The sequence below is a fragment of the Myotis brandtii genome, unplaced genomic scaffold (assembly GCF_000412655.1).
Source record: "Myotis brandtii unplaced genomic scaffold, ASM41265v1 scaffold390, whole genome shotgun sequence".
Lineage (NCBI taxonomy): Eukaryota > Metazoa > Chordata > Mammalia > Chiroptera > Vespertilionidae > Myotis > Myotis brandtii.
This window is the reverse complement of record NW_005364954.1, coordinates 1,408,237-1,434,055: the sequence shown is the minus strand read 5'-3', so window position 1 is coordinate 1,434,055 and position 25,819 is coordinate 1,408,237. Positions and strand designations below refer to the sequence as shown.

The window sequence follows — 25,819 nt, the reverse complement described above, 5'->3', positions numbered from 1 at the left end:
CAAGCAGAACTTTATAAAGCTTCCAACCCACCACTCTTCCAGCTCCCGCTCCCCCAAACCTCCCATCCTTGGCAGGAGGAACTCTTCCTTCCTTGACTGGTCCGATCCCCAAGCCTGGTGAGGCCATGGGAGTGACAGCTAGTCCCGTGTTCCTCAGAGGGCAGGACGAAGTGACCAGTCCAAGTCCTAACGTGCAGCCCAGGACAGAGAAAGGTGGCCAGGGACTCAGGACAACAGAATGCAACACTAAGTTGAATGAAGTCACTCCAAATACGTGTTTCTATGATAGTAAGCTCTCTTAAGGCACTAAAGGTTTGGGGTTGGTTTTAAGTAATAATTAATCGTCTTCCTCATCCTAACCTTCATTCAGAGCCTTGTCCTAGAAGAGAAATAAGGACCAGAGACTGAGAAACATCACCTTCTTCTAAGTGTTCTGGGGTTAAGTTCTCCACTATCTAAAGAATACTTGCAAATCAGTAAGACAGAGGTGAGCACACTGAAAGATGGCAGTTAAGACAGATGTGCAGATCACAAAAGAAGAAATATAAAGACCAAAACATAAAAAAATATACAGTCCAGCCAGTGTGTCTCAGTGGTTGAGTGTCGGTTGACCCATGAACCAGGTCACGGTTTGATTCATGGTTAGGGCACATGCCTGGGTTGCAGGCTCAATCCCCAGTAGGGCGTGTACAGAGGCAGTCAATTGATGATTCTTTGTCATCGTTGATGCTTCTATCTCTCCCTTCCTCTCTCTGAAATCAATAAAAACGTATTTAAAAACTATATTTAAAAAAAACATACAGAAAGACATCAACCTCAATAATAATTTTAAAACATGACAGGAAGATGCTGCTTGTCTCTTATCAAGTTGGTGATTTTTAAAAAGAACAGGCACATTTTGGGGGGCAATTTCAGAATGCACATAGAATATTTAGAAATGTGCATTCTCTTGCTCTCATTTTTAGGAATTTATCCTAAGAAAGCAATTAAGCATGGATGTATGATTTCAATATGACAATGGCCATCACCATGTAGTTTATAAATTATAATAGTGAAAAATTAAGGGGAAAAAAGCCCAAAATGGTTAAAACATGGAATGGAATAGTGTGCAGTTACAAAGTAATTTCCTTGTAACCTAATAATGTGGGGAAAAGCTCAAGCAAAGAATGTTTAACACTATGGTACAAAGCATATGTATAAAATGGCCCCACTTAGTAAAACCAATAGCAAAGGTAAGTACACAGAACCACACTCATGAAAGACCAGCATGCCTGATGCCAGAATGCTAACAGTGGGTAGTTATCCTGGGTTGTAGGATCACAACATGTTATTTTCATCATTTTGCCTTATATGTTTGGTATAAGCTTTCAGTAATGAAAATGTATTTTTTTTTACTAAGAAATAAGTCATATATAATGAAAGAAAAAGTCCAATATGATTGACAGTATTTGAAAAACATGTCTTGTTTCCTACATCTCTTTACCATAGTACTAATTTTTGTTTGCCCCTGAGAACTGTAAGCTCCCTTAGGAAATATTCAGCCTGACGCTGAAGGAGGGCTGTGGATCCTTCTGGAAAATCTGGGAGGCCCTGGAGGGGACCTTTGATGATTGGATTAGGTCCCCTCCTTCACCCAAGGGTCTACCCAGAAAGTCCTCGTGTGGTTGCTGGGACATGAAGATGGTGAGAACCACTAATTCTGATCTGACTGAGGCCCGAGACCTGGGTCACACGAGTTGTCGCCCACACTGGGTGATTTGTGAGCCTGAAAGGCGGTGCTGCTGGAAGTTATATTGAGAAAACAGATGTAAACCAGGACCGTCTCAGGCAGACCACAACACGTGGTCACTGTGGTCGTAGGGAATTCACAGGCTCACAGCACTGACGGCTGAAAGATGGGGAGTTCAACCCTCCCAGCTCACAGATGCGGGACCCGGGGAACAGAGGTGGGGAAATGTGCTGCCCAGATGTGGCTAAGCTGCCTGAGTTGTGAGTGCACTTTTCTGAAGCTTAACTCAAAAGATGTCTCTGTGTGTATGTGTGTGTGTATGTGTGTATATGTGCATGTGTAGATGTATATATGTGTGTATGTATGAATGCATGTGTATGAATGTATACATATGTAGGTGTGTGCATTAGTGTATGTATGTGTACATGTGTGCATGTATATATATGTATGAATATGTATGTGTGTATGTGTGTATAGGTGTAGGAATGTGTATTCATATAGGTTTATGTGTGTACATGTGCGTATGTGTGTATGTATATGTGTATGCATGTCTATGTGTAGTGTGCATGTGTATATATGTATGTATGTGTGAGTGTGTGACTTTGAAATGACACGGCAGGGAATATGTGGAACTTTATACTCTTCTCTCCTGAGGCACCGCTTCTTAGAATCAGCTCAAAACTGACCTGTGTGCTTTGGCTTAGAGTTCTCTAAAATGATATCCTGAGACCAGCTACAGGGCGAGGCAGTCTCCTTGAATAGTCTCCCTGATGTCAGTCTCCATTCATCCAACAAGTGTTTAAGCAGCACGGGGGGGTACCCGGAAGGCCTGCTGCACACGCTGCTGGTCGGTGTGCCAGTTGCACGTGGTCAGGAAAGGTCTGAATGACAACTCACTAATAAAGCTGGAGAGTTTTATTAGTTACATATCCTTTTACTGTGGAGACAATAAAGTTATATATCCTTTAGTTACACACCTTTCATTGTTGAAACAGTCAAGCCTTTTGTTCCCCACAAACCTCCCCAGGGTGAGGTCATTGCCATTTCCACTTTTCCTTTCAGAAAACGCTTTTATGGTGCAAACTTTCTCCCCAAAAGCAGGATAGAGCAGTGGTTAAAGGTTTTGGTGTCACAAATACTGTATACATTTCACCAACTCTAAGATACTTAACCCGCCCTCACATTTTGCGTCTTACTGTCATCAATGAGGTCTTAAAATCTCTGAGTTCTTCCAGGGAGGTCTGCGATTGCTCCCGCTGGTCAGCAGGGGGCAGTGTCAACCAGGGACTGCTTTAAATATACATTCTCTGCCTGAGGTGCTTTTTAAGACCACATTCAGAGTGTGAACTCAGGCAGCAAACCTATTCAGATCGCCTTTTGGACTTTAACTTCTTGGAGAGCTCTTTTTTCCCCATCTAACTAATTCTAGGGTATAGGAATGTGGGTTTCCCCACTTTCCTTGTCTGCTGGGTAGGTTTTTTTCCTGTCCATCCTTACCCTGGAGGTATAAGCCCAGTTTACTGTGGGTGGGTGGGTGGGGCGGGGATAAATTCCCCAACTCCCCATGCTGGGCGATTTATCTTTCTCTGTGCTGTGTAGTAGATGGGACAGCTCCGAGGTGGTGGTAGCTCAGAGCCCATTAAGTATGGCAGTGGGGTTCTGAGGTCTGTGACCTCTACTTGACCTCTGGGAGGCTCGTTTTCCCTTTTGTAAGTGGGATAGTAATGTTTTTCTGAGGATGCAGTAAACTGACATATATAAACACGAGGCACAGAATCCTGTGGATTTGAAAGGCCTGCTCTGTTTTGTTAAGGCCCTAGGACCCTTTCCTATTCAATCTCGCCCTCCAACCCCTGCTCCAGGCCTCGCACCCCATCCAAGGTTCTAAGAGGAGAGGATGAAGATAACACAGGACTGTCTTCTTATACAAGGTCCTGGGAGGGCAAGTCCCCGGGGCTCCAGGGAGAGACAAGACACTGGTTTTGGGGGTCACTATGGCCTTAGGTCACAGCCCCTGTACTGACAGTTCGAGTTTGGGCATTTCTTGGTCGTTTCCCTGTCTCTCTATTTCATCAAGTAGAAAATGAGGCTCATAGTAACATTTAATCCATGCTCTTCATTGTTGGTCTATTTGTGCAAACAGCTTAGACGAGTATATGGCATTTGGGAAACACCCAATGATTGTTACTTAATATATTTCCCCTCTCAGCCATAATGCAGCCCCTAGAGAGGGTCCCCGAGCAAGTGTCAGTGAGGGGTGTCTCTGTGAGATGGGGGGATGAACATTTTCTGATGTGCCCCATTGCCCTTACCCCGGGGACCCCATGCAATGCAGACCGCACGCTACATGGCACAAGGCTGGACTGTGGTGGGGCATTCCTGCCCTTTGCTTCTCCTGGAAGAACCTCCCCTATCACAGAAGTCACCCTCAGACACCCTGTGCCTCCCAGGTCCATTCCTGCTCCAGCACTAGGTCCCTGCAGATGAGATGTGGACGCTATTTAATACAAAAATTAGAAATAGAAATTCTGTTTGCAGAGGTCAGGTCATTAGTGAATCAAGTACATCTTTACCAAGAATGAATACAAGGGTTTGGTGCAGCTCTGGACACTGGCATTTACATGGACTAATTGAGAAGATTCTTCGCAAGACCACCCTGCTCTTCCTAGCTCCTTCAATGCAGCAACCGGGGAAGAAAATGCAGTTAATTTGGACCTTAAGCCCCCAATTATATTACAAATCAGAAAAGCCCACCTGGCATTTGGCAGAGGGGAGGTAGACTAAAGCAAAATGTTCCCTCTCCTTTGGTTTTGTTGGCATACAGACACAATACATTTCACATTGCGAACTGCAGGTGAAGATATTAATTTTGGAGTTTGCAGCCTTAGGTGGTTGTCAGACACTCACTGGGAATGGTGCATGGGCACAGAAGTGTGTATTCCTCACACTGAGGAATGCAGAGTCACCCAGGAAGCTGGGAAAACTCACCAAAGATTGCTCCCTGGAGCTTTGCAGAGGGTCACATCAAAATCCTGAAGTTTGCTTGCAAATTCCTTGCTGTTCTTGCCAGAGGCTCCTACAGACACCAGACCTCCTGTGCTCAGTCAAGGAAGGTCTGCCAGCTTCCGTCAGGGCAGGGAGCAGCCCAGTTAAGCAGGGACCGTACCCACCTCCCCACAGCTCTTTACAGTTTAGAGCTGGGAGAGAAAAGGGCATCAGAGGAAGTCACCATCAATGTGGTGATGGCTGCCATTTTTGGACACTTCACCTACTCAAGGCATTGCTTGGAACCTTCCATACTAACCTGTGAGGGAGGCACGTTCGTTATCCCACCGTACAGCTCATGCCCAGAGAGGCTACCCCACTTTTCAAAGGCCACAGAGCAAAGAAGTAGCAGAGGTGGCATTCAAACCCAACTCTGAATCCACAGCTCATCTTCTTTCTATTATGTCTACATCAGGGGACCAGCAGACAACCGGGAGAATGCGTGTCCCCTACAATCTAAGAAAGACAGCAATGCTTGCAGAAGTTATTCGGTGCCTGCATGTATTATGTTACCGTGGTTGCTACTCCTGAGAATTAACCTAAAAGCAGAGGCAAGTGAGTGCCAGTGTCACTTGGGCTAATGACGTCAAAGTGAAAGGCAGGCCTGGGAGGCTCCCGGGGGTGAGGGCTCCTTGTTCCTCCCCTTATCTTTTCCTTCTTTATCTAAATAGCATCTCCTTTCATGGCCTTCAGTCTACTCATGATTTTCAAACAGAAAAAGAAAAGACAGCACCAAACCAAACCAGACAGACAAACCACAGACACACCGACCGACACCGCAGCCCCTGGCCCTCTCTCTGGCCCCACGAACATTTATGACAATTGACTTCAGAAAAAGAGCCGCTGTGCAGACCCAGCTCTACCTTGTGCTCCAGGCTGGAGTCTTTAAACATCAGTGAGAATGGCTTGATATGCTCTCTTCTCAATTTATCGCCACTCCGCAAGTCGATGGTATGTTCTATTCGCTTGTTAATTTCCTCAGGCCCCGACTGGACATGCAAAGCTTGTGCAAGATGATTTGGAAGTAGATTTATTGAATTTCTTGTTAGGGCAGCCAGAGTCTAGGGGGAAAGCACATGCAAACACAATAAACCTGCTAGTCCCCTTTGGATTAAAGAGAAATGCAATGTTTTTAAATCAGGTTGCATTGCAAACAGTAATAGCATTCCATGCAGCTGTATTCAGTGAAACCTACAGAAGTTGGTAAGTTAGCATTCGGTTTAGAGAAACACAACCTGGCCAGTTAGTACATCAAGAGGGACGCGCCCCTCTCCTCTGAGTAGGTGCACTGAATTCCTTCGGTTTAGGTACTTGGGAGAGCTGTCGGCTTGGAAATGTTAATCAAGATCATTTCTCTAACCAGGCACATCTCTGGTATGAGAGAAAGAGAACCAGTACCAATAACAGAAAGTAAAATAAACCTGAAAAGCCCACAGAAATGATCATCTCCAACCAAGTAGATTCCACATTTTCGTGTGGTCTTTCCTTTAATGGGGGTGGAGAGACGTGGGGACCCATGGCTTGCATTTTTTTTAAGCATTCCTCATGGACCGACAGCCAAATGTGTCAAGATCTGCACCTTGAACTTGATAGTGATTGTTAGATTTTTATGCTGCACAAATGTTTTTCCCCATAAACCATTATATATCTATATTTCCATATAGATATATGTGTTTAATTTCCTTTAGGCCAAAAAAAAAATGCAAGCATTTGCAGCCTCTCCAGTTCACAGGGTTAAACAGCAGGAGGCGTGAAAGGCACGACCACCCCGTTGGCCCCTGGGTATGGCGACGTGGATGCAGAAATAGCATTAGCTTATGAAGACACACCAGGTTTGGCAGGGAGGCCCCTGTTGGTAGGTAATTCAGTGCAGGTGACAAGACCAACTGGCTGGAGGTAGCCAAATGCAATGCTCGCTTACAGCTCCAACATAAGACAGCTTCTTTGACAAGAAGGGGGGAACTGGAGCTGAAGGCTAGACGAACAGGGGTGCTCGTCTCTGTCCCCAAGAGGCAGAAGATGTGGTGCCTCTGCAGAGTGGGGCAGTGAAAACTCGCAGCCTCGGGCTGTACTCACCACTCCTGCTTTTCTCTGCTAGCCTCTGGGCGTGGCCATGCGCGAGACCACAGGCTAGACTGAGGTCCGGTGACGGGCTCATTGACTGGCAGCCTGGGCGAGCTGACAGCACCTTGGAGGCCCTTGTGCCCAGACCCTTCCCATATCTGAGAGACAGGGGTCGCGTCCTCTGACTTGAGCCAGAGTCGGGGACTGTGACCTCAGGGACCTTCCAGCCGCATCCAGAGGATCCTCCCTGTGGGCTGTCGGACTCTTCATTTTAACCTTCCTGGAGACAGACAGTGTCACCTAATTTCCAGGTCTCTAAGGAACTCCGTAGCATGGCTTCATCACTGGTAGAATTCACTGAAACTTTCTCCAGCCCCAGATAGAGTGGCAGGTGCCAACACGAGAAAGGGAAGTACATGCCCCTCGGGCACTGGAGCAGTGACTTTCAGCTCTGAGTACCAGGGAGGCTACCACAGGGAAAAAGACAGTTAAATGGAGAGAAGGGAACAGGGACCAATGTTCCAGGAAATTGCACAGCAGGATCCACCCAGGGCCAGAGGGCTCGGCCCCTGGGATTAGCTGCATTAGAACAGCCCCTCAGAAGGCAAAGGAGATGGACTTTCCACCACGCAGTGCATCTCCAATTGGCTTCTTGGGTAGAAATCATTTATAAAAGGTGCAGAAAATGACAAAATTTAGTTCTCTGTGTTGAGAGGAGGTGGGAAAGATGCTGCCTTTGTCTGGGCATACATTCTGGCTTGGAGATGCCAAGATGCCCTCCCAGCAAGTGGTTTGACCTGGGAATCTAACAGCCAGACATAAATCGGCTAAAGATCTGGGCACGTTCATAGTTAGGCATTTCCATCTCTCGGTGTAATTTTTACCCTCCTACAGTTGCGCTTCTTTGAGCTAAACTGAGCTGATTGTCCACTCCAGCAGTCCCTCATGCCTTCCGTTGCTCTTGGACCTTTGAGTTTCACAGGGAAGGGGAGTTTAAAAAATCATTTTTGGGACTTATTTATATAAATGGTCACAGCTATAGTGCTCTTGAATGACTCCCATTTCATAAAAGAAAGGTACATTTTCCCCCACAAGAATATCGTAATCTCAGAACAAAAGATGTGTCCTTGACATTGAATGCATGTAATTGAATGAATAACTCATTTAATGAGCCTTGTCCTCATTGTTCTCCTCTTGATGGGCACTGGTGAAATGTCGTCAGGGATGGACATTGGTCTCTAGGGGGCCTTTGGGAAACTAGGAATAAGAGTTGCTTCCTGGGTGCCTGTGCCATTGACCTCTGTTTTAAAGGCAGAGACCAATAAATTCTCCACCTTTCAGAGCTCCCTACCCTCACTGAAGTCTATTGTCTGTCTGTGTAGCTCTTTCAAATGAGAGAAAAAGCTTTTTCTTTCATCACTGCCACCAGGTGATAGTTTAGAGCCAGGAAGGAGCCCTTGCATCAACATGTCAATGACGCTGAGGTGGATAATTCTCATGCAAACGATTACTTTTATTCCTCGCAGTTATGTCACTGGTATTATATGCACCGAATGCTCAGGGGTCCCTTTTCTGATCATTTGCTTTCTCAGTTACATGTGACAGTTATGCCTGCTGTTTGACCAGCAATCTCTCTGGTATCTCGTACCTTCAGGACATATGTGTATGCTCAAGGGAAGACCAATCTCAACGCAAGAAGTCAAGCAAATTAGAATCAGGAAGGGTAACCTTAAGCTTTCATTTACCCTCCAGTGCACCGCTGCGAAGCAGGAATGGCTTTGGAGGTGACCTTGGTTTGAGATTGCCTGTGACCCCCCTCCCCTCCATTAGTAATGGCCGCTAATATTTGACCATGTGTTCACCTTAAGTGGAATAATGCTGCCGACATTGAAATTCACAGGCGGATATCTTCACGGTGACTCATTTGTAAGCAGTACTGAGAAAATGTATAGCATGCCTTATTTGTCTATCTGGAGTTATACTGCAGTGAGCTGTTCTGGATAGATGATGGCTTTTTAAGATTTACAACGCCAGTGTGAGCAAGTTGGGATCAGGTTAAAAATTGGCATAAGCTTTCAAATGTGATTCCAATCATAAATGGACCTCAAAAAGGTTGAGAGTGTTCATTCACATGAGCAACTTAAAGCAATTGGTCAGATAATCAGAAAAACAAATGGATGAAATGGAAGGAAATGGGAAATGCGTGTTTCGGTGTGTAACTAAAGTGTATATTACATTTCTATACAATAATAAGCATGCACATTTTCTTCTTTACTTTAGCTGGTACTTTCAGATAGTTGGGAGGTCCGATTGCTCAACATTGGGATATATCACAGTTTGCAACTGAGCTGGCCTCTCCTATGAGTCTTTTCAGAGAAAGACATTGCAGCCTGAGACTGGTCCTAACGGAGATCCGTGCCCTCCTCAGGCATTGCAGGAATTTTTTCTTCACTCACAGGTGCTCAAGACAGGACCAGCGTCCCTTCCAAAGCCAAGTTCTGAACATAGATAGGGTCTTGCCTGAGAGTCTGGGGTTCTCGTGAAAGTTATCATCAGAGGTTCTAGGTAGGACATCCTTTATACACTTCATTGGAATGGGATGGGGGGAGCCATGAACTGTCTTAAAGCTCATCATTTGGTTTATGACCAGAGACGTTTCTTTGAGAATTGTCTTCTACCTAAGTACACAGTGAAAACCTACTTTTCCTACAGGTCCTACCACTTTATGGATGGCCAAACCTTTGGTATTCCTTAATCAGTTCTTCCCAGTAAGATTTCAGGCTGAAGGTGTCTTCTCTAGAAACACAGTCTTGTGAGTCAAAAACACTTAGCAATTGTTGGTCACATATTCCTGGGAAAGCTCGTTGGACATTTCCTGTTAGCGATTTCAGGATTCCTTACTCTGATAATGTCCTTCGAGTTCCTCAGAAAATGCTAATCTCAGTTTAAGACGTTTCTTTGGGAATTGTCTTCTACCTAAGTACACAGTGAAAACCTACTTTTCCTACAGGTCCTATCACTTTATGGATGGCCAAACCTTTGGTATTCCTTAAATCAGTTCTTCCCTGTATGATTTCAGGCTGAAGGTGCCTTCTCTAGAAACACAGTCTTCTGAGTCAAAAACACTTAGCAATTGTCGGTCACATATTCCTGGGAAAGCTCGTTGGACATTTCCTGTTAGCGATTTCAGGATTCCTTACTCTGATAATGTCCTTCGAGTTCCTCAGAAAATGCTAATCTCAGTTTAGAATGTGATTGCGCCCAACTCATTATACACCTGGGCCATTTTTAATCAAAAGGAGTTGTTAAACTTCTGCAGAATTGTCCAAAACAGAACGTGCACATCCATTGAGATGTGGCCACTTTCAAGCCACGTGAATGGAGGCAAGCTGCCAACTGAATTTTTAGCTTTCAAAATACATCCCTAGTCATGTGTGCAACAGATATGCTAACTCCAGCACCGACCTCATCTCAGAATTAGGGTGTCATGAGAGAGGGATGGGGCGATCCTAAGGATGGAGGCAGGATTCCTGCCCAGGACGTGGCTCAGGAGCTGGGCACAGAGGGGCTGACACATGAATGAATGGCTATCTGCTAGGTGGGACTCAAAATACTCATAGCACTGCAGTGGCTGGGCCGCAATCTCATGGGCTGGAGAAGTGACTACTATCCCACGGACAAATGACCTCGTGGGACAGTATGAATAATTCAGCTCATATATCAGGACCTAAGCTACTCAGTGTTCTTGTGAACATCAAAGGCGTAGATTTTTCAGAAATGTCAACGCCATGGGGAAAATGAAATTGTGAGTTTGTGTGTGTGTGTGCGTGTGTGTGTGTGTGCATGTGTGTGTGTTCATAACAAATTTGGATAAAATGGAAATGTAATAATTACCTAAACTTTCATCTCTTTAAAGATTCTGACGTAGCTCTTTACATTTGGGATTATGAGATAAGTATAGTAAGTCCTCACTTAATGCCGCCAATAGGTTCTTGGAACTGCGGCAAAATGACATATAAGAAAAACCACTTTTACCAAAGGCTAATTGATATGAATAAGAGTTAAGTTCCTACGGCATCTCATCAATGTGATAGCAAAATGACATGACCTGAGGACCTGCCATAGTATATTGTAAGTTGCTGATAAATTGCTCGGGTTTCTTGTTTTAAGGCTGTAGGTCTGAGTTTTTTTCAGACTCCTGTTATACAAATTTGCTACTTAAATTTAGTTATTGATGCTTTCCTTTAATTTTGTTCCAATGAGCTACAAATTACCGACCTTCAAGAATCCAGCCTCTCTCACTCATCTCCAGTTATGACAGGACAAAACAAGGAAGAGGAGAAATTACTGAGATTAGGGCCAAACTATTATGTCTGTGGGGCTTCTACTTTCTCTTATCCTAATTTTCTGCCCACACTTGTCTGTTGGAATTGCCTCATTAATTTAGCTTTTCCAGGTTTTTATGATCCCCAGTGTTTGCATCTGAGTTTACCACCTAAGACCAGCCCTGTGTTTGCCTACTTCCAAGATATGCTTTCCTGATGGGTGCTGCCCCCATGGTGCTATGATGTACACAAAGCCCTTATCATCTCACGGTGCGGAGAGGTTCTTCAGGCCATTAAAGGTGACCTACACGTCATACAGTGGGACAGATGCGATCGAATCTACAGGTTCATAACCTACAATTCACAGAAGTCGTCTGGAGATCCCAGAGCTAGGGTTGGACCTTTCAGAAAGTTCATCCAAGCCCGAGGAATTACCACTGTGCTTCCTGTTTGACCCTGGGTGAGGCAGAAATAAGTACATACAAACACAGCCAAAGCGGAGGCTGGTCAGCCAGCAAAAATGCCAAGTGCCTTTGCTCTCGGCTGGAATTCAGTTCCCATGGGTGATATACCACTCATTGCCAGTGCAGAGCCGGAGCCATGGTCGGCCGTGACTCACGTGCCAAATCACTTTAAAAAATGGGGATACAGATTCAGCCACACTACACGCACTAGTGTCTGTAAAGAAAAAACCTTTACACACGTGCACTGCACCAGGTCAAAACAACAAAAGGTATTCTTGGTGGAGAAAAGATGAGAAAATCCTGATGCAGCTAAATAAATTTTAGAACAAAGAATCCTTAACCCCGTCATTGGCAAAATTAGCACCAAGATCAATAAAACAAATCCAGTTCTTTTTTTCTTTAAATCTGGGAAATAAAGAAGTCAGAAATAAATGCAGGTTTTTCCCTCTTTCTCTTCCTACCTGTCTCCACATGTTTAAAGTACCATACGTTCACCTTCACATGTTCAAAATGTCATGCGTTCTCCTTCACATGTGCACTCATTATGGGTTCTGCTTCCTCAGGCCACTGTTTTCTCTCTCCCCAAACAACCGGTCAATCCCGGTTGGTTTAGAAGAGCTTGTGGCAGTTATTGGCCATCAGGTGACCACAGGCTGCATGTCATGCGCCTGCCGACTTCATTGCCCACCCCCACAGAGCAATTCTACACGAGCCACAAACTCATCTCTACCTTCGTTTCCTTCGCCTTCGTCTACCTCTGTAGTGTCAGAGAAAGAAAGGATGATCACTCCAAGTTAACAGAGCACATTGCCTGCATAATCCACTCAACGCTCCCAGGAAGGCTTCAGATCCACTTGCCTTTCTGAAGAGAGTGGAAAACCAGGCCCCTGTAATCACTCTTCCTGGCGGAACTCAGCCGTTATCTTCTGAGCCGGGTGCAGGACAGCCTGGGGGCATTGCTGTCAGAAAAAGCCACGTTCCTGGAAGAGTGCGGATTCACGGTGGGCAATGTCCAAGCTCTTCATGCTCTCTACCCCAAAGCCTGCAAAATGTCCCATCCAGTGAACATCAAAGCTGAATCTGATGTTCAAATGGCTCGAAATAAACTTCCTACAGAGAAAAATCTGCCTGCGACCGCCTGCATACCAAGACCGACCACGGACAATTAGATATTGGGCGGCTCATCACAGAAGCACTAACCTCTGAAAACACAACTTCTTCCTTAAGACCAATGTCCGCTATTTAGGGCGTTTTAGGGGTAGGAGTTCTCTGTGGGGAAAGAGAGGCCTGTGTTTTGGTCTTGAGCAGTGGAAACCAGGTGAAGATGGTCGCCTTGCTTTCCCCCCTCCACCTGGGGTCTTGTGCCCTCATCTTTGGCCCAAACTCCCTGCTTGTCTGTAGATCTCAGCTTAACAGTGGCTTCCTTGGGAAGGTCTTCCCCGATCACCTTGGACCAGTTTTCCACCTCCATACACTCTTCTGCTATTGGGACAGCAAGCTCACACTGGCCCTGTGGACCTATTAGCGATACCTCCGCTCCGTGAGCTCCTCAACAGCTTGCCCGTCCTTCATCTCTCTACCCCTGACGCCGGGATCAGTGTCCACAAATTGCAGTTACTCAATAGTGGTTGATAAGTGGATGACTGAATGAATGAGGGAACGAATGAACATCACGGAGGAGAGACTTGCCCAAGCTGAACGACGGAAGTCAAGTTGCAATTTAGGAGTTCTTTTTCTCGTGGGCATCTCTCTGCACAGGAAAGGGGCCACCCACTCACTTTGCATCCCACCCTTTAGGGGCAGATACAGAAGGAAAGAAACCGAACCCCAGGGATCAATATGACTCAATAAAAGAACATGATCATGGTCCCCTCACTTGGAAAGCAGGCACATCACATTGTCACGTTGGTAAGAAAATGAAATGGAAAGGATGTGAGCAACGCGCCCGCCATGGTACCTGGCCCCAAACTCTCTACTTCTATTAATGTTAGGGACACCATGGACACCTATCTGTCCTCATGGCAAAGAAGCACATGTGCTTTCTAGTTGGTTGTGTAGAATATAGAAATTCCAACTATGTTTTCAATGTTGATGGTGCAGCCCAGCCGGCGTGGCTCAGTGGTTGAGTGTCGACCTATCAACGAGGAGGTCACGGTTCGAGTCCCAGTCAGGGCACGTGCCTGGATTGTGGGCTTGATCCCTAGTGTGGGGAATGCAGTGCAGGGGGCAGCCGATAGATGATTCTCTCTCATCATTGATGTTTCTCTCTCTCTCTCTCCATCTCCCTTTTTCTCTGAAATCAATAAAAATATTAAAAAAATAAATTAAAAAATATTGATGGTGCGCATATTAACTTCATGATAATGGTAACAACCAAGGGCATTCTACTTTGTAGAAACGTCTAATATATACAACAGAAGTATCAAATGTGTGCTTTTCTCCAGGTGATTCTTTTAAAAGGCCTGGAGGAGTAATAGACAAATGTCTGATTGTGATAAGTTTGCAAGGGATGGATGGGGCAATGGCGGGGACCTCATAGGATATGAGGGTCAGACCCTAGGCTCTGATAGGGGCTTCACTTCTAAAGGGTGGCTCCATATTCTTGGCATATCACTTGTTACAAAAGTCATGTAAGAAGGATTAATATCCTCACACAATACATCTCATAGTAGCAAAAGCTTTCCCCTTTGTATCCTCTTGGGAGTCATCAGTCTAAGATGCCATTTGTCCATTCTCCACAAGACAGCCAAAGCGATTCCTTAAAAAATCTAAATCAGGTCATGTCTGCGCCCTGCTGGAAGCCTTTCCATCACTTCCCGTCAAAGGAAATCCCATGTGGAGCTGGCAGGAGCAAGCTCCGCATGCTTTAACTTCACCTCTGACCCCTTTCTTTCTTGCTCACTATGCTCTAGCCCAGCGATTTTCAACCTTTCTCATCTCATGGCACATAAACTCATTACTACAATTCTAAGGCACACCAGAAAATATCGTTTTTGCTGATCTGACAAAAAAGGTATAATTTTTATTCATTTAGACAAGACAGCTATTATGTTGGCTGTCATTTTTTAATTTTTATTTGATAATCTAAGGGAGAAGAGGCCAGTTGCCCCTGACTAAATAGTCAGGTATTTCATGTTTTAAGAATTCTTGCAGCACACAGGTTGAAAGTTGCTGCTCTAGCCCCTTGGGCCATTTTGCTCTTCTAACATATGAAACTTTTTTTCCATTGCAGGGCCTTTGCACTAGCTGTTTTCTCTAGATGTCCTTCTCCTGGTTTCCTTTCAGCGCTCCAATCAAATCTTCAGAAACTTGCGATGATCCTATCGGTGATAGTTTGATCTGCCCCCCTATTCCTATATCTACTTCCTTCAAAGCACTTTCATGTTTTGGTTAGTTGTGTACATGCCCCACTCCCTTACAATGTTAGCTCCTAGAGGACAGGGACCAGGTCTGTCTTCTCAGTACTAATCCCCAGCAGTTAGACTGCTGAGTTCCTGTTAAGTAATCGAATGAAGAGCTCAAGCCCACAATGGATTTTAGTTACAGCCTGCAATCAGAGGGAAGCATGATCTTTATTACAAGAACCCGTTTCTTAAGTCTTTGTTTTCATCCCCAAATTTACCTTTATTCTGAGAGATTCAATGACCATGTTGATGACTCATCCAACAATCTAGCCTGGACATTTCTGGACACCCTCCCCCACACGTCCAATTGTCCACTTTCCATTTACTTCACCCACCCACTGCTACATTCATACCTTGAACGTCAATAGTCCACCTGTGAGCATACACTTCTTGACTTCTAGTTTCCTTACTTTCATTCCATTCTGAGGCTCCAAGCATAGGCAGCCCCACTGGTAACTGAGCCAGGGTTCAGCGAGCCAAGATGCCAAATCAGTGGGCAAACACCTGCCACGCCAGGATTCGGGGATGCAAACCACGAGTGCTGCAGGCTTCCAAGAGCAACCTGGACACCAGACCTCAGGCTGTGTTGAACCAGCAATTTAACCCAAATGGACACAGATAAGGGGCAGGGAAGATGTATGACATCAAAACCAAGGAAGGCTCTTCAAGCATAGAGCAGGACTGGAAGACTCACCTAAGGGACCAAAAACAATTCTTAGTGCAGTAGCTGCTGCTCCAAACCATTGACAGACTCCTTAGAGGGGCGGTGGGGAGGAGACAGGGGTGGAGTTGGGGTTCTACTGTGAGATGCAGAGCCCTCTCTTATCTATCACCCGCGACAATCTGACTTCGCCACCTCATCAAATCTGCCTCTTGCCAATGATGTTCTTCCATCCAACTCCAATGGGCAGTTTTCCATCTTAGCCTCTTGGCTCCACTGGCCATTGTTGATTGCTCCCTCCATCTCAAAACGCACTCTCTGCTCTCTGGGCTTCCAGGACACCACATCCCCTAATTCTCTTCTCATCACTTTCCTTCCTATTTGTCTCTGTTGTGGGGTCACTGCTCTCGGTCACCTCCCACCAGGTGCCCCTTGAGGTCTATCCTGTGCCTCCCTATGGTTTTATTTCACATATTCCCTACTGTGATCCCCTTCACTCCATGGCTTCGACTAGCCCTCGGGTTCTGATGACTGCCATGTTCACATCCCTTGCACAGTTCCTTTATGCCTGAGCTCCAGAGTGAGAGTTCAGTAGTCCCTGGATATACCTCCATGGAGCCCTCTCCAGACATCTCAAGCTCAACATGCCCCAGATGGAACTCCTAGGGTTTCCCATCAATCTCCTTCCATCCCAATAGTGCTTATTTCAGTGGGCATTTCCACCGGCCACCCCGACACCTAAGCAAAATACCTAGAAGTTGAACTTAACTGGTTCCTCTCTGTTACCACCCACATCTGTCATTTCATTCATTCATTCATTCATTCATTCAACAAACTATCATCAAGTCCCATTACCTGCCAGATGTTGGGCTAAACAGTGGTAAGTGAAACATAATTTCTCTCTTCATGAAACATATAAACGACTGGCTGACTTGACGTCTGCAGTGTTTCTTCTCTCTGTCCTTCCTGCTACTGCTACTAGCAGTTGGCATGTAAAGGATGCTCAATTAATCCTTATTGGATGAATGAATAAATGAGAAGGAAACTATCTGAACATCTGCTATGTATAGCGCACAGATTATGCCACAGCATTCCGATGTCATTAAAAATATTTCGAAGCTCACATGAATCAATAGAAGCCAAAACATTTGCCCAATTCAGCTGGCAAAGCCCCAGTGGAGGATTAGTCTGTTTTCCATGTGATGTGCAAACACTCAGATGGTCTGGGCTTTCCGTGGAGCTGACGGGGTGTTTTGGCAGACAGGCCCAGCCAGACCAGTCTCCGTCTCTCCCAGGCACGCACATGTCTCTGAGTGGCACAGATGGCCCTCGATTTCTAGAGTTAAGTGTAAGTATAAACTTTGAGGGCTTGTGACCATTTTAATTGACTCATTTCCTCAGTCTTATTAGTGCCATTTAGTTATTTGTGAATATCAGTACACATCCCCTGCCTGTGAAGTCCCAAGACATCAACATGAACTGAGATGATTCACGCTGAAGATGGCACAGGTGAGTGCATCCAGGCAAAACTCGGGCAGCATATGAAATATACAGTGTGATTATTGACTAACAGTGATATGTCTTAAAATAATGACTTGATGATATCAGCAAGTATTTTTTTTAGGAAATTAGCAAAGAAATATTTCAGATATTCCTGTACAATTTTACCAGATCCATCAATCACAGAATAAGATCAAGTATCTCCACCTCTCTCTCTTGGTTCTCAATGATGAGCAGCCAGGTTAGGAACAACTAAGATTAGAACAATTAGGAATTATCCCTGGTTCCACAGCTTAAATAGAAAAAGTTTTTCAAATGGCAAGACAAAAAAAAAAAACCCCAAAAAACATTTAGAGAATGTGATGCAGTTACTGAGGTATTTACGGTGAAGCATGCATTCCTCTCTAAATAACCAGCTTCCAGGCTCAAGCTAACAATAGGCAGAGGAAGCAGAGGGTGCTGTCAGGTGGCCATGCACCCACTCCAGGAAGGACATATAAGTCCATTGTTTTACGTAATAGCAAACTGCACCATGCACACCAGTTCAGGGATGGGAGGAAGTGGGCACTGAAATCAGTGGTAACTCGGTTGGGAAAAATGAAACACAGAAGGAGAGTCAGGACCTAAGGGTTGACCTTCCCAAGGCATGCGGACTGGGTTTGACCTGGGTCTTCTGGTGGAATCTGGCCCATGAGTTACTCCTTTGCCCCGTCACACAGAACTGACTGGAGACAGGTTAAGCTGGCCTCAGAGTGCCCCACCCACCTGTCCGGTGCAGAAGACTTCCAGCACTTTAACCTTTTCCTTTTTAAATGGCCTTAAGCAGACAGACTTTTCTTATCTGTCAGCTAAGGAGAAAAGTCCAGGTCCATGGATTGAAACAGTGAACCCCGTCAGGTCCTCAGAGAGCTCCTGACACTCTGGGTTGGGTTGATTTTGTTTTCAGCGCTCAGCTTTTGCTTGGCACAGGGGCATGCCAGAAACCGTTTCCCAGTCTCATACATACTGGCTTTGTTTGTTTCTTTAGAAAAGGATGCTGGGGTTCTACTCTTTAACTCACATGAATTCAACTGGAGGTGGTGGGCCTGGGCAATGAAAGGGAAAACCCGTACTAGAGCCCAGGTCCTGAGCAAGCGTTCTGGGAACGGGGGCATCGCAGACTTCTCAGGTTCTCTGCCTTGACCAGCCTCAGTCCTCTAGCGCTTCTAGGAGTCTGAGCATCTCATTCGGGTTAGTGGAGTCCTGGTAGTTGAAGAAATGATTTGAGAAATAATTTGGTGATTGGTGATTTACTCCTCATGGACTGACTGTTGGCTCCATCCCTCAGATAAGAAGCAAATTCACACTAAATAGGAATAGAATTACGAGGGCGGCTTTGCAATTTCATGCTACTCCTGAATGCTCTCACCCTCCCCTTGGGCATCACCTGGTGCTGCCTGTCCCAAATCAATGGCGACCTCCTAACTTTAAATTCCAGAGGGCAGTTCAGAACTCCTAGCCTGCCAGCTGTCTAAGGAATGGCATTCCCCTGGACCTGATCATCTACTTCTGTTGCTAGTATAATAATAGGTTTCTCTTTTGCAATGTGGGTCTTTTTTTTTATAATTACAATTCAGCTTCACATGACATTTATTTTGAGTGAGGTAAAAAAATAAAAAATAAAAGGAGAGGGTGTTGAGTACACTCTGGTATTTCATGCATTTCCTGACATTGCACACAAAAGTTATTTCTGTCCGGAGGAGATAGGGTTTGATGATTTGCAATGCTGTTGCTCAGCAGAGAAAAGGTTAAAGATGAATGGGTTATTTCTGGGACCTCTCTGGTGCAGAGGCACCTGCGCATGCCTTTGGCTGACCAGAAGAAGGAAGCCAGGACTTACGTTCTGTTTACCCACGATGTTGTCGAAGGGCAGCTCGGGGCTCCAGGACCCCTCGGTGAACGTCGCCCCGCTGTTCCTCCGGTCCGAGGAGCTCACTGCCTCCTTGACAATGTCTTCGGGCAGCGACAGCAGACTGTCCTCCGGCTGCTGAATTAAATAGGTCTCTATGTTATGCTTCCGCAAGAACTCATTCCTCTCTTTCCCGTGGCCCTCTTCCACATCATAGTCACCGTTGAGGCAGTCGAGGGTGGCTTTGGAAATGTGAATCCTCCTGGGGACACAAAGCGTAGGTCATTATCCACCCCTGACGTGGCCTGGGCAAAGCCAGCATCAGGGCACTGTGAGGTCATGTCCTCGGGGACAATATGTGGGCCCCTGAAAAAATCAGAAAGAATAAAAGAAAACAGAACTCCAAGCAAAAATCAACGAGCAGGGCATCGCTGACTCCACCCCAAGGGACACCGCAGCCTCTGATGAACACAGCCCTGCGGAGCCGCCCCACATAAGCACTTATTTCAGCTTTTCTTGTGACTGTCAGCCAGGTCTTGGCAACCCTTAAGAATCAGTGATTCTTACCAAAAAACACCCAAACAATCCATTTAAAAAATGGGCAGAGGACCTGAATAGACACTTTGCCTAAAAGGACATACGGATGGCCAATAACATAATGAAAAGATGCTCAATGTCAATAATCATCGGAGAATTGCAAACTAAAACCACAGTGAGATATCACTTCACACCTGTCAGAACGGCTACCATCAATAGATGAACAAATAACAGGTGTTGGTGAGGATGTGGAGAAAGGGAACCCTCGTGCACTGTTGCTGGGAGTGCAGATTGGTGCAGCCACTGTGGAAAGCAACATGGAGTTACTTAAAAAATTAAAAATGGAACTGCCTTATGACCCAGCGGTTCCACTTCTGGGAATTTATCCAAAGAAACCCGAAACACTGATTCGAAAGAATAGATGCAGGGTTATTTACAATAACCAAGATTTGGAAACTCAAGTGCCCATCAGTAGATGAGTGGATAAAAAAGCTGTGGTACATTTACACCATGGAATACTACTGGGCCATAGAAAAGAAGGAAATCTTGCCCTTTGTGACAGCATGGATGGGCCTGGAGAGTATCATGCTAAGTGAAATAAGCCAGGCAGAGAAAGACAAGTACCATATGATTTCACTCATATGTGGAATCTAATGAACAAAATGAACTAACAAGCAAAATAGAGACAGACTCATAGATATAGAGCAGGCTGACAGCTGCGGGGGGTGAGTAGGTGCTGGGTAAAGGGATTGAGCAAAAAAAAAAAAAAACCAACCAAAAAATTCATGGACACAGAAAAAAGCAACGGTCAGTGATTTCTTTTTTTTTCCGTGATGTTGATTATATTGGGAAAACAAGTTCCATAAATGTTTCTGAACCCAATGGCAATTTTTGTCCAAAATCACCAAGCAACAATGATAGTTCTCTTGTCGTCTTGCCTTGTTTCTTCAAGTCGTTTAAAATCATAAGAAAAAGACAGGCCTCACAAGACCACAGAGAAGCTTTCCCTGACCTGTGTGCACGGCAAGGAGTGGAGAACAGAGCTGTGGCCAGCCTCACTCACAAGGTGAGTGACTCACTCCTGCACAGTCATCAGCCACTGCAGCTCATGATTCAAGTTTCTTTTTTAGCAAAAGAACAGATGACATCAAGGGCCTTAAGGCTCACACTGGAATCGTGGAAATTTCACATGGTGAATCATTCTGGAGGGTTTTCCGGTGTACTCCTGTCTAACTCACCCAGACGCCTTACAGTGCCATAGTGTGCTGTGGGTAGCCTAGCACGGTGGTTATGGACATGAACTCTTTGGCTGCATTGTGGGATCAAAACCCTGGCTCTACCACTTACTTGCTAGCTGATAGATCTTGGGCAAGTTACTTAATCTTTCTATGAGTCTATTTTCTCATCCACGAAAATGGGAAAAACAATAGTACCCACTCGGTGAATGAGTCCACAGTCAACCACTGAGCCATATCGGCCAGACACATTGTATTTTTAGTGCTATTTCTACTTCCTTCTTACCCATTCTGCTCAATTCCTGCTCATAGAGAGAATAAGTCACTGCAGAGGACACGTGAAACACCCATAAACTACCAAGGATGCATTTCTGATCCTGCAGGCACATTCTCCACCTTTTCCAAAGTCTCAGCCTTGCATACAGTCACTGACTTCTAGGGTCAGAATACAAAAACTGAAACATGTAAAGATATTTGAGCTCTCTTCAGAAACACGCTGAATAAGCACGGAATGTTCCCATAGTGGATTTTGTCAGTCTATACTCAGTAATGTTGACCTCGGGGAAGAGAAAGGTCATTTGACCTCCTATGAAATGGTTGTCCCAGACCTGTCTCTCTGGTCAACCTCAGAGCTAGGGCTAGAAGGCCGTCTTTTTCTCTCAGGCACAATGAAACCCCCAGAAGGGTAGTCAAAGCTATGATATGACTGGCTCCATGCATCATCTTTATAAAGTCTGATGGCTGATCTTCTCTTAAGATAATTAAGTTAAATGCCAGCCCCCATTTGGTATTTTCTCTGGATTCTGCGTTTTATTACCCTGCATCACTGCGCAGGGGGAATAGTATTTGCACATACTGAATCAATATTATGTTTCCTGTAGGGAAAGACATCCTCACCTTCATTCATTACTGAGTCTTCTGCTCAAGTTCCAATCAATTTACATTTACACGTTTTGATAGAAACAGGGCTTTAGAGGTTCCTTGGATCATGGCTGCTAGCTGGGGTTTTGGAGTAAAGACTGTGCGGACGAGATTCTGGTGATTACGTTTATCTACGGAAATGAGTCAGGCAATATTCCCATATATTGACTGTCAGGCAAACCTGATATTTTCTGATAATTTTAAATGCCAGGATATAATAATGATAGTCATGACAGTAAACATGATCTAACCATTTGGTAACACTTTATTTTGCATAAATGATATCTGTAGTCAAAGCTGTTATGACATGACTGGCTCCATGGATCATCTCATAGAATTTCCCTCTTCCTGATAGGCACCCCCCCCCCCATTTTGCTGATGATAAAACTGGCCCCAAGACCAGGAGTAAGTACCTGGCCCAGAGTCACATCACTGGGAGGTCACAAGCAGTGCTGGAGGGAGACAAGGACTTCAAGGTCCTTGTAAGACCCTACATGTGTGTCACATGGTAACTGCTACAAACACAACCACAGTGAATGTTTACTGGGCACAGGACCAAGGACTTGATATGCATTTTCTCATTTAACTAAAGCTGGAGAACAGTGGTCCTCAAAGTGTGGTACCAACGCCAGCAGCATCAGCATCACTTGGGCACTTGTTGGGAAGACACAGTCTTTGTCCCGCCCCAGACACATTAATCAGAAAGTCTGAGGGTGGGGCCCAGCCGCCCAAGGTTTACCACACCCTCCAGGTGATTCAGATTCCAGCACAAGCTGAGAATCGCTAGTCTGGGAACCCACGGCTCAGAGAGACTGAAGAATTTGTGTGGAGCTACATGGCTGGTGTCTGTGGCAGGGAAAGGATTTTAATTCAATTCTGCACGACTCCAGGGTCCAGGCTGTCAACCATTACACAGTGGGGTTGTGTGCCTCCCTTCCTTCCTTTCTTTCATTCCTATGTGCCAAGCATCGTGCCAGGCTCTTGGGGACACATTGAAGGCCTGGAGATTAATAATGAAAGGTCAGCCCTGAGCAAACTGGACTGATGAATTAACAAGGGGAGGCAGTAAAGTTGGTGAGGCCCTTCATAACATTTACTGTGTGGGGCGTTGAAAAATTAAATGATGTGATGTAGTAATGATATTTAGCAGACTGGCTAGTTCATAGTAGGTACTTAATACATGTTCAGAATCGGGGGCAAACTCTCTTACTGAAAGGAAAAGTAAGCTTAGTTTATTCCTATATATATGGATTGATAGGGATGGGAAATAATCAACATTTAAAAAGCCATTTGGGCTTAAAAGAAAAATATAAACCCCAAAATCTCAGACCATGAAGGGTTCTATCTTCTTCCAAATAATTGCTTTTAGACCTATACCCCTGAATTCTGCACAGGGGAAACCCGCTCCCACAAAGTGGCAAATGACTAGGGTTAGGAGTACGAGGGCTTTGCTCTGGCTTACCCAGGGATCCCTCCAGATTCAAGTTTGTTCGCAATATCCACGTCCCAAGACCAGACGTCAAACTGCCACTTCCGCAGGCCCAACACACCACACAGCACTGAGCCCGAGTGGATTCCGATTCGCATGTCGACGTCATGCTTCGTCCTTGACCGCACATACCTGTTGACATAGGTGAATGGAGAGATACACATGTAAGGCCAGAGTGGGCCCACGTTCTACACGGTTATCCCAAACACAGTGGGACCTTTTCGCACCATCCCTCCCTTGTTAAAAACTCTTTCCTGGCCTCCACCTCAGAGCAGGGGTCGCCAGAGCAGAGCACTCACGTTCCTGGGCTGAGCTGGGTCATCTGCTCGGATGCAGGAAGACAATGTCACCACTCCCATGCGAGCTTTTGTTTTTATCTTGGAAAAGCTGCACTGAAATTTGATATGTGGGTTGACCTTAGCAACCCTACAGGGCCTGGGCTGGCCTGTCCTCTGACCCTGAGCATGGAGGAGGCCTCTTGAGAGAAGAGAAAGATTTCTGAACACACATTCCTTCTTCATTTTCAGAGTATTTCAAACAATTTCAGTTTATGAGTTAAATAACACCATTTATGTAGGAAAAATTCAACTGCTAGGACACAATACTTTGAAATATAATAACTAGAAAAATCTTCAGCGCCACATAGAAATTCAATTGTTATTTTACTTCAAAATGCTTAACAGAGTTGTTAAAATTAAAGATGATTTATCCGTTTTTCATTGAAAAAGAAAAACCACAAGTGTCCCATATGTGTTGCTTTTCTGTGATAATAGGTTGCTATTAATATTCTCTCTAGCAAACATTTGGGGAAAAACCCAACTTGCTTATTTTGTTTCAAGATGGCAGTTTTAGAAGGTGAAAGTAATTGCTTTTCACAAGAAATCTGTGCTCTGAAGAGAGGATTTTGAAAAAGGAAGTTTGGAAATGTTGCCATCTCCTCGGGAACTAGGCTGTCAAACATGAGTTATGTCATCTATCAAAATACTCAGAGCTGCACATTCACTAATATGTTTTCAGATCTTCCAAATGAAATGTGTTGGTGGGGGTTGTACCCATTTGTTAAAAATATCAAAAAGCTATTGCCTTCTAATGAGTTTGCAAGAAAAACTCAGAGCTACCAGAGAAGCAAATTTATGACAAGCCTTATACAGAACTTGGGCATAACTGACTTAAAAATACAGTCAGTGGTCCAAGGGCGCCCCCTAGATCTCCCTGTCTTTATGAAATACATATTTAAATCTGATAGCCAATAGAGACAGGTATAGAAATAAACTGAATTTGGAACCTGACCTTTATATTAATGTCTCACAAACTATTAAGATTCTTTAAATAGAATAAATTATGTGCAAACCCATTGCTCTCACTAAACAAGAGAACAGAAAGATTTTAGTACAACAATTGAATTAAGATATTTAAAATTATTATTTATTTCATCATTATCCTTTAAAACATGTATGTTTTATAGTATGCGTGAATATAATAGAATAGATAATAAGTACAGTTTATACATAATAACAATAATTATTATAATTATTTTGGATAAAGAGGGGAGATCAAACTGGAAAATTCCCGGTCGGAACACACAGTCCTTCCCGATCTGTCCCTGGGCCTAAATTATTAGTCTCACTTCTCACGCGCCCATTGGACTCCAGCCTTTCACAGCAATTTGTTGTTGCCTGAGCCTGTGTTTCTTCTGGCCTAGGGATGCTCCCTCAGTCTGGAATGTCCATTTCCTCATTTAACTGAAGCCTCGATTATGTGCCTTTCCCAGTGTTCCTGTTGCATCCCATATGAGCAATACGCGAGGTGCTGCACTGTAACCATCTGTCTCCCCTACTGGATTTTAAACTAATTGAATTGAGGATATGAACTTTGCATGGCTCAGTGTCATAGACCCCTCTTCCCAACGTACTGTCTGGAACTTGGCCAACACTCAATAAGTGTTTATTGAATGGAAGGGTGGATGGATGAATGGATGGGTGTCATGTTCCCACATATCTAAGTTCTCTGATGAACAGTATAAGCTCCTTGAAGGCAGTATTCTGAGTAACCCTTGTATCTCTCACAGCCTGAAGGATCATGCCTCTCATAGAGCTGGGCTTAGAAACATGCCTCCCCTTTTAGGGAAAGAGTAAGTGAATGAATGATTCCATGTGCAAACCGCGTCTCTGTATTCTCTGTTCCCAACAGGCTGTGAGATCATACAAAGTTATTTAAACAAAAAAGTTGATGTCGGTTGAGAAGATTAAAAATATTGAAATAAATTAGCTATTAGGAAGGAAGCCAAAGAGATTAGAAAGAATGCTTGTAGCTAAAGGGTGAGACGATTCTTGTCCCTGGTGAAGATTTTAGTTTCTGGGCCATGGTTTTGACTTATAAATTAAAAACTATACAGTTCCCTTTATCCACTGATGATGAAAAGAGTCAGGGCCATTTGGAAACATTTAACAAATCAAGAGGAGAAACAGCATCAGCATTGGAGAGGAGCATTTCAGTGTCTGTAAGGCAGGTCATTGGGAGAAGTCACCTGTGCTGTCCACCAACTATATCTTGTGCT

At 44.7% G+C, this 25,819-nt stretch overlaps 1 protein-coding gene across 2 annotated transcripts in view; it reads right to left on the bottom strand.

Annotated features, from left to right (window-relative positions):
* Window positions 1–25,819, bottom strand: part of ADCY8 (adenylate cyclase 8 (brain)) — a 141,309-nt gene that overhangs the window by 46,039 nt on the left and 69,451 nt on the right. Inside the window, exons 6-8 of one of the 2 annotated variants that reach the window (XM_005872786.2) lie at window positions 23,236–23,394; window positions 19,072–19,342; window positions 5,638–5,835 (exon numbers count right to left, since the gene is read on the bottom strand). In XM_005872786.2, the coding sequence (XP_005872848.1) occupies window positions 5,638–5,835; window positions 19,072–19,342; window positions 23,236–23,394 (628 nt within the window). The remainder of the gene's footprint in view (window positions 1–5,637; window positions 5,836–19,071; window positions 19,343–23,235; window positions 23,395–25,819) is intronic. The other variant, XM_014544993.1, reaches the window with a different exon arrangement.